The sequence below is a fragment of the Phaethon aethereus genome (assembly GCF_964289735.1).
Source record: "Phaethon aethereus genome assembly, chromosome: 1".
NCBI lineage: Eukaryota > Metazoa > Chordata > Aves > Phaethontiformes > Phaethontidae > Phaethon > Phaethon aethereus.
The window spans coordinates 199,443,003-199,452,238 of NC_138575.1; the positions used below are offsets into that span (position 1 = coordinate 199,443,003).

The 9,236-nt window shown below is 56.7% G+C and overlaps 1 protein-coding gene across 1 annotated transcript; it reads right to left on the reverse strand.

Moving 5' to 3' along the window:
* Nucleotides 1–581: 581 nt before the first annotated feature.
* Nucleotides 582–5,327, reverse strand: PDX1 (pancreatic and duodenal homeobox 1; the record flags this gene model as incomplete). Its single annotated transcript, XM_082007098.1, has 2 exons — nucleotides 582–1,645; nucleotides 4,931–5,327. The coding sequence occupies 2 exons, from the start codon at nucleotides 5,325–5,327 to the stop codon at nucleotides 1,257–1,259; spliced, it is 786 nt and encodes a 261-aa protein (XP_081863224.1). The 3' UTR covers nucleotides 582–1,256.
* Between the last annotated feature and the right edge of the window lie 3,909 nt (nucleotides 5,328–9,236).

Consider the following 9,236-nt stretch of genomic DNA (forward strand, 5'->3'; position numbering starts at 1 on the left):
TCAGTTGAATTTCCGACATCTCGTTTTCTTTTACACAAAATGCCTGTTCCCGCCGCTGTCGCGATGGGGAAGAGCTTTCTGGTCACAGAGGGGCAGCAGCTGAACGGTCAGGCTCTCCTGCACGCCGGGCCGGGCCGAAAAATAGCGCCTGAAAAAAGGCACCTCTGCCAGAGTGTGAAAGCAGGTCTGCAGAGAGAAAAAAAAAAAAAACACGCAGAGAGACGCACTGGGCCGGGAGCTTGTGCTGCAGGGGGGTTTCTTCTCTCCGAGGCAGAGTCCGAGCTTACGGGAGAGGTGGAAGAGAAGCAGGAAGGAAAATGTCCCTGGGACCAGCCCTATCACCCCGGACACGTCCCGCTCTCGGCCCCATCGCCTCTGCCCCCTGGCCCGAGATCACTAGTGGAATTTCTGCCGCATCCTCGCGGGGAGGCGAGCGCAGCCCTGCGCGCCGCCGAGCCCCCGCCACAGCGCGGCGTGTCCTGCAGCCGCTGGCGGAGCCCGGAGGAGGGTCTGGCTACCTGTGCCGGTCATCGGGAGCCGGACATCGGGGGAGAGAGATCCTGCCCGCAGGACACTCGGGCTTTTCTTTTTCTTTTTTCTTTTTCTTTCTTTTTCTTTTTTTTTTTTTTTCCACCAAAGGCAAAAGAAAACGAAACAAACCAGGTTCCAGTTTCCAAAGAAGTGAGTAACAGTCCTGGGGGAGCCCTCAGTAGAGCTGATGCCTCTGGAAGGGACGGGGACGGCGGGGTGCCAGCCACGGGAACGGCTGGAGTGCTCGGCTCCTCGTCCGCGCTCGTGCAGCGCCGGGCACGGCGGGCCCCGCGCCCTGAGCGGGAAGCCGTCCGCGTTAAGGCGGCGTGCGGCTCGCTTCTCCGTTTTCCAGACCGCTCCGTGCACCCCGGGTTGCACACACCGTCGGTGCCCGCCCGAGATCCGCCTTCCCTGGGGGAGGCTGCCCCGGGGGGTCCACTGCGGCGCGGGATACCCGTGGGGAGCAGGGCCGTGCTGGTCGTCGTCCCGGCGGCTCGCTGCGGCCTCCTCCGGCCCTAGGGCCCGCAGCGAGACGCTCTTTGCTACAGCCAGACACCTTTAACTTAATTTTCGCAGGGCGGGAGTTTCGGAGCGGAGGCACTGAGTCTCCCCGGGGGAAGGTGGGCAAGGGTCGGCCACGGCCCGGCCCGGCCCGGCCCGGCGGCGGGGAGCCGGTGCCAGCCGCTCGGCCCCTCTCCCCGGTCCATCCCCGGTCTCTCCGTGGCTCACCCAGAGTCCTGCTGCCTTCGAGGGGCAAGGCTGGGGGACAGCAGGTCTCTGGAGGCCCCCGAGGGCAGGTTCCCGGGAGGGCACGGCTGGAGATCCTCCGTGCTCTGCAGCTCCCCGGAGGACACCACACAGTCTTGCTCGGGGTCATTGCTGTTGCCCGCTCCTCGCTTTTTGTCCTCTTCCTTCTTCCACTTCATCCGCCGGTTCTGGAACCAGATCTTGATGTGCCTCTCGGTCAAGTTCAACATGACAGCCAGCTCCACCCGCCGCGGTCTGGAGATGTACTTGTTGAAGAGAAACTCCTTCTCCAGCTCCAGCAGCTGCGCCCGGGTGTACGCCGTCCTCGTCCGCTTGTTCTCCTCCTGCTCCACCACGTAGGACCCCCCTGGAGAGAAGATAGATTCAGCCCCGGCCCCCTCCGGCCCCCCGGCCGCCGCCTCGGGCTGCGCGGGGCCGCGTCCCGCAGCCCTGCGCGACGTGCGGGACACGCTGGGGGGAAGAAAGCGGGGTGAGGGGACGGCCTCGGGGAGCCCCCCCGGCCGGGCACAGCGGGGAGGTGCTGATGGCGGCTGTCAGGACTGCTGCTGTTTTATTGTATTGTATTGTAGTGTAGTCATTTATTCAATTTAATTTCATTTCGGTTTGTTTCGGTTTATAGCAATTTAATATTTTTTGTAATACTTTGGTCGAGGTTTTCAGGGAAGCGCCATCCTTCAAGCCTGGGGAGACGCTCAACGTTTGTGTGTCGCCGAAAGCTCCCAAAGGCTCCCGGATCCAAGGCCTGGCAGTTGTTCAGATTCGCGTAAAGAAAGAAGAAAAAGAAAAAGAAGAAGAAGAAGAAACAGAAGAAGAAGAAAAAAGAAGAAAAAGAAAAAAGAAGACGAAGAAAAGAAGACAAAGAAGAAGAAGGAAAAGAAGAAGAAGAAGGAAAAGAAGACGAAGAAAAAGAGAAAGAGAAAGAAGAAAAAGAAAAAGAAGAAAAAGAAAAATAAAAGGAAAAGTAAAAGGAAAAAATAACAATTAAAAATAAAAAATAAAATTAAAAAAAAGAAAAAAGAAAAATAAAAAGGGAAAGGAAAAAACCCAAATCAACCAAACAAAAAAGAAAACCAATTAAAAAATCAAATCAAAGCAATAACAACAACAAATTTTGTTTTCTTGTGTGACATACATACACAAGCAACCGAACAAAACTTTTTTTTTTTAATTTAATAAAAAAAAGGAGGAGGAGAAGCCGTCCCGCCAGTGGAGCGCCCAGAGGCCGCGGGGGTGGCCGTGGGGTCCGGGGAGGCGGTGCGGCGGGGAGCGGGAGGCTCGGGCAGGGCGGGTGGCTCTCCCCGACGGGACCTCTCCGTGGGCAGCCGGCGGCACAGAGAGCGAAACCTCACGGAACGGGAGCTTGGAGATTCCTCCCGGGATGTCTCCACCGAGCCCTTTCCCCGCCGCCGGGACCCCCGCGGGGGGCAACGGGGCGGGCGCCGGGGCGGCTGCCGGGCCGGGAGCAGGACCAAGACCAGGAGCGGGACCGCAGCCCCTCCGTTTCTGCGGGGTGGTGAAAACTTGGGTCTCTCGTTACCCAGAACGGCGGCAGCAGCGGGATCGCCATTCCCCGCGAGGCCGCCGCCGTCCTGCGTGGGCTCTGGGGCGCGAAGGGGGAGTACTGAAACTCGCTGCCGCTGTTGCCAGCACCGGCTGCCCAGCCGGGTGCGCCTTCGGCGGCCATCTCGTCTGTAGCGCACCGCGGCTTAGGCAGCCGGGTCGAAACAGCCGTTTCAACACGGAGCTACGCCGGCTCTCCCGCCTCTCCTCTGTTCCCGCCATTTTATATAAATAATGTTCATAAATAGAAACCTGTGTATATAAACCTCTGCGTGTGTATTAAAATATATATTAAAAAGACATGTATATACATAAAATGTCTATAAACATAAACATATGTATATACACCTATGTATACATACACATTAAAAATGCATGCATACGCATAAAAACGTCTATAAATATAAAACTATGTACATACGCGCGCGTGTGTGTGTATGGATCTGACAAAAAAATAAAAAATTGTTCTGTTATGGTAAAGTAAAGTAGTGCTCCCGGGAGGCGGAACACCGTGGGTCTGCGGGAGGGCCGCGGCCTCGTCCCCGCGGGATGGGGAGAGCCCCGGGAGCCGGCCGGCCGGCGCCTCGCTAGGCGCTTTTCCCCGCCGAAGCTGCCCCGCAGAATCCTAAATCCCGAGGGTTCCCATCAAAAAATAAATCCTTATGCTGCATAGCGTGCCATATATACCGTGCAAATATCCTGGATTTGGCTGCGAGCGCTGTGCCCCTCTCCCTGTCCGGGCGCGCAGTGTGCACCCTCGAGAGGAACGGCTCGGTGGGTGCGTGTGCTTGCACCCACAGCCCGTGCACAGCACAGCCCTGGCCTGCACCTTCCTCTGGGAAGAGGAGTTTTCGGCTTTTACGGGCAAAGTTTCGTTTAGCTGTGGGTTTTGTCGTTCTTCAGGTACAGGAGACGGAGAAAAAAAGGGGTAGTTTAAGAGTTTGGCTTTGGGGTTTTTTTGGTTTTTGTTTTTTGTTTTTTTTCTTTTCTTAATCTAAATTAATTCAACACACGGAAAACAATCTGATTTTCTCCCCCGCCGCTGCACAATCTCTGCCACCGAGTCCGCGGAGTGGGGCAGCGCTCCCCTCCGCTGCCCCGCGGATGTGCCTCCGTGGGGTCTGGGGACCCCCCTCGGTCTGCCCCATACAACTCCCAAACTATTTCACCGTGATTTTAATACTCCAGTCCTTTTTCTTTTTTTTTTTTTTCCCCCAACTGTCTATTTGAACAAAGCCGTTAATATAATATTTGCCGTATAGGCGTGACAAAGGCGCAGGACACGATAACATTGTGCAGGCAGAGACAGAAATACTGTTGGGCAGCGGAACTTTCTGCCTAGATAGAGTTTCTTCCCCTCGCTGGCAGCTCCGTGTCGTTTGTGCATTGTTTCCCCTGCCCCGGGTTTTCACCTGGCAAGGTGTAATTATGGCTAAAACCCACCGGGAAGCGGAGGGGGTGGGACACAGGGGCTGGGAGGGGAGGTGGGCTCTGCCTCCCGGGCGCCGGGGAGAACCGGGGGGCAGGGGAGGGAGGGCAAGGCGGCTGCCCCGGCGTTTCGGGGGCGGCTGCCCCGGGGTGCACGGCTCCCTTGCAGTCCTGCCAGCCGCTTTCCCTCCCGCTCCACCCAGCGGGTGTCTCCGCGCTCCCGGCCTCGCCCCTCGCAGACCCGGCCCAGGTGCGGAGCCCACCGCGCCCCGCGGAGTGGCCTGATCGCGGAGCCCCCCACGCCCTGCGGGGCGGCAGCGCCTGAGAGGCATTTGCACGTTGCCCCGACTTGGCCACAATTAGTTAATTGGTGAAAAATAATTCGTTAATAATTGTTCAGGGCTTGGGCAGCGCGGGGCGCGGCGGGGACCAGCGGGCCGGCTCCCACCCTGGCGTTCAACCCACGGCGTTAGCAGCCCCACAGCAGTGGGTCTTGAGAGGCTGCCGAGGGGGAAGCGACCTTCCAGGACCTCTCCACGCTGCGGCCGAGCGGCGGAAGCGGGGCCGGTGCAGGGGAGGGTTCCTGCCCGCCGAAGGGGAGAGAAGCGGCGGGGCAGCCGCAGAGGGAGGCGGCGGGGCTTACCGGTCCACTGTCCCTTCCAGGCGTGCGACTTGGTGGACTTCATCCAGGCGAAAGGCACCTGCACTCGGGGCTCCTCTATCGGACCCGTGTCCGCCCCGTCTGCGAAAGGCAGCGCGTCCTGGTGGGGAGGAGGAAGATGAGGATGGTGGTGGTGATGGTGATGAAGGTGGGAGACCCCGGCGTCCTCTGTGATGGGGGGCACCTCGTAAGGTGAAATGTCTGGCGGGCTGCCTTGCTCGAGAGCCCCTAAGGCGCTGGGGTAAGGAGTCTGCTGCTGCCTGCCCATGTACAGGCAGGCGGGGGGGCCAGGGTTGTAATCCTGCGCCTGAGCTCTCTGAAACGCACACGGCTCCTTGTAGAGCTGCGCCGAGGCGTAATACTGCTCCTCGGTGTTCATGGTGAGCGGGGCCGGCGAGGGGTCTCGCAGCTTAGGGGCACATAGGGCTGCTCCCGCTCCCGGCGCCCGGGATGCCTCTTTGACAGCTCGCCGCCCCGTCGGGCCCCGCCGCCCTGCCTGGCTCCCGCTGCCTCCCCATAGGCGCCGCTCCCCCCACGTCAGCCCTCCCGCAGCCCTCCTGGGCGGGGCGCGACCCGTGAGAGGCCACCCGGGGTGGCCACGACCCCGCCAGCCCCCTTCCCCCTTCCCCCGGCAGGCCCCGGGACCCCCCGACCCTGCAGAGGGGTGCTGCTCCCTGCTTTGGGGTGAGAAGCTCCGCGGGCGGGGTAGGGGGGGCTTTCGGGGCCGGGGGATTACCCAGGGCTCTGAAACCCACCGTTTCCCTCCTCGCCCCGCTTGCCCAGGGGCTGCTCATCCCCCAGACTCCCCGGGTACGGCCCGGAGAGGAAAATCCACCGGGGGCCGGGGGGGGACACAGACGGCTCCTGGAGGGGTTTGGCATCAGGGCGCTTTTGGCTGCGGGGGCATCGCGGCCGAGCGTGCGGGTGTCCGGGGACGGGCAGGGTGCGCCGGGGGGTCGCTCCGTCGTAGGGGGACACCGGTGTGCCAGAGCTCTGTGAGCAGGCAAGGACCGGCTTTCTGCCCGCTCCCCGCCACCCCGGGTGGATGCGGCCGGTGGGGACCACAACGCTATCACCTGAGCGAGCGATAGGCAGCGGATTGTTTGCCCAAGGGGTAAATTTGGGAGCCTTCCCCGCGGCTTGGGCTGCAATGTGTTGACCCTCGGAGATAATCTGCTCCGAGCTGGTGCCGGTTGACTTGGTGACGAGGCTATGAGGAGGCGGAGAGCTACCGAAAGGGACAAAGATCGTTTCCCTGCCTCCCGGCGCTCGGCCCGGCCGCCGGTCTCGCCGGCAGGCACCGGAGCTCCGGCCGCCGCTGTCGGGGCGCGCACCGTCTAAGCCCGGCCTGTCTCGGCTCGTCTTGTCCGGTGGCGATGCAACATCCCCTGAGCTGACGGGGCAGGAGACTCCCGGTACCTCGCTCCTGCGCCCGGTTCCGTGGGATCATAAATCCGCCCAGTCCATTACACTTAAAATGAGTTTCCGTTCTGCATCCACGCGGGTCCCCCATCTCTTTAGAAAGCGCACTGAGCCTTTGATTCAATATTGAGCCATTAAGCGATTGCTTTCCCAAGCCATTTAACAGCAGCTCTTATGGATAAATAAACAAAAAAGGCTGTAAACCAATTATAGTGCGGATAGTGAAAAAGTATTTTATTAGCGGGAATTACCGATAGTCATGGCTGCTACTGGGGCTCCCCTGGCCCCGCGCTCCCCCATCCCATCCCCTGGCACGCCAGGTGGGGTATGCGCCCTGCCCGGGGCTGGCATCTGGTGTGCGGCAGGGGGATGCGCTGAACCTTGGCGGTGGTCCCCCCCCTCTGGTCATCACCCACCTGCCTGCTGCACCTCCCCTCAGGTCTCTTGCAGGCCTGCAAGACACGCGGGTGTCCTTTGATCCAGAGACTTCTTGCTCACTGACCCCAGCCCAGCACCCCCAGCCCCTTCCCCAGAGATCTGCTCCCCGGAGCATTTACAGCCCCGGGTGTTCCACGGGGAATCGGTGCAGACAAACAAACGCCAGGCCATAAAACCCAGAGCAAATTGATTCATCTCCAGGGAGGACCATTACCTGGTGTCTTAATGTGGTCCTCTCTCTATAACGAACGTTTCTAAATAGAACAAATACTTTCCCCTCCAAAGCAAATGAATTTCGTAGAGTTTAGAGCTAATTCTCTTTCATTCTGCCTGAGTGGGCAGGTGATAAGGGCATGCTCTGCCCTGCTAACAACAAGCCAGCAAGCTGCAGTGCAGGAAAAGGGCCCTACCGGGTGTCCCGGCACTGGGGACCCCGGCCAGGCCTGGGCAGTGGTGATGTCCAGCAGCTGGGGGGTCATGGGGTGGGCAGCTCAGCCTGGCCAGAGCCCGAGCTCAGGGATCACTGCTGCCTGCCTCCTCCTCCTGGGATGCAGTCATTGAGATCTGGCTGAAGAGCCCCTCCACAGCTGTGGGTTCCCAGGCGAAGCCTCTGACCTACAAGTGGGTCCCACCCCAGTGCCTACTTGGTGTGGGAAAGGGGTGATGGAGGAGGCAGGTGAATTTTCTGCTCCAGGGATTTCCTGAGCCATGCGGATGTTATAGTCCTCAGTTGATTCTTCCACATCTTAAGTGTCCCCTGAAACTTTAAGTAGACCTTTTGCCTCCCACCACCTTGTGGCAAAGTGTTCCCCATATTAACGGCCGCTGTCTGAGGCACTGCCACCCTTTGCTGACCTTGCACCTGGCTGCATTTAATCGTTCCTAATTCTTCAACTAGGAGAGCCTTGAGATGGGTAGGCACAATGTAAGGAATTAAAAGGTGCGGCCTCTTTAGCTCATATGTGGACCCTATGAGGCCAGCAGCACTTGAACACTTTGGCTAGGGAGCCCAGGGACTCCTGCACACACATTGTCATCTTCCAGCTGAGAAATGCCCCTGTCCTGACTCCTCAAGTCTCTGGTTTTGGCAGGATTGGAGTGACAAGAAACTTGGCCATCCTTAGTCTATAGGCAACTGTGCAAAGAAAAGACAGCTAATACAAACACGTTGATTCCCACTGATAAATGTACAACAGAGTTTTAACTACTGAAAACAGAGAACAGAAAAATAAGGGACACATTGCACACTAGAACAAATTAACAAAAGGTTGGGTAGATTCTCCCTCACCTTAAAGCCTGGCTGGATGTATGCTGCAGTTCAGCTGGAGGTCCTGCACTTTACCTGCAGTAGAAAGTTTTTATGCACTGTAGAAGTCCCAGAAGATCTTGGGGATATTTACGGCTGCAATGTTTAGATCACCCAGCTTCATCCATGGAACTGGAAGGCTCACACTTTCAGCTCTGCGTTGTGTCTGGTTCATGAGCGTGGTCCCACAACCATTAACACAGTCATAGTTCATGCTGAGAACCAGTAGATCCAGGTTGTTGCCTCTAACAGAACTTTATTCCTTTGAGGTGACTTTTCTGGACTACTCAATGCTCTCATTAAAGTTACCGTCAGGATCTACTTAGAAGGCAAATACTTATAGCAAGTTTGTTATTCCAAGAGATTAAACAAAAATGAATCCATAAGTCTGTATCAGTAATTGAAGGATGATAGTGATAGCAGCAATGTTAAGTAGAACAGGCAGGTTGTAATTATCCTCCACAGAAGCACAGGAATTCAGATAGTTGAGCACCAGTAACAAATGTTTCAGGTGTTGCCGCCCTACAGTGAGATCGCACAATAACCACACTGCAATACTTGAATTACCATATTAGATTCAAGTATGTCTTAAGGACTTGTTAAAATCTGATCATATCTGATCTGATCTAGCTTGGTGTTTGCCTGACAGAGAAGAGGTTGTCTGCACAGTTAACTCTTACTCCTCATTTTATGAAGCCTAGAACTTTACAATATAATACAAATGTGTCTGAATGCCCAGGGGTTTGGAAAACTGTGACACATACCTAATGTCATCTCTATGTGGTTTTAAAATGTATGCCAATTTATACAACATGCTTCTTGAAATTCAATGGTATTTTCAATGATCTTACCTTTAAACGGTTGATTTAGGAGCTTAATGCGAGCCACTGTGTTTTGAAAATCTTGTCCACTTCTTCCCCAGTAGTGTCTGACAGACATCTCTACAGGCTGCTGAGATCAGTGAAATGTAAAACCATCTGGACACAGTATTATATTTTTTCCATGGGAAAGGTGGCAGGAACATTTTGTTTGACTTTCAATGCAAATAATTTGTGAGCCCCTACTCAGTTCCCTTTCCCATTATGACCGATGGTAGTTTCATCATTCCTTCCACCTCCCTGA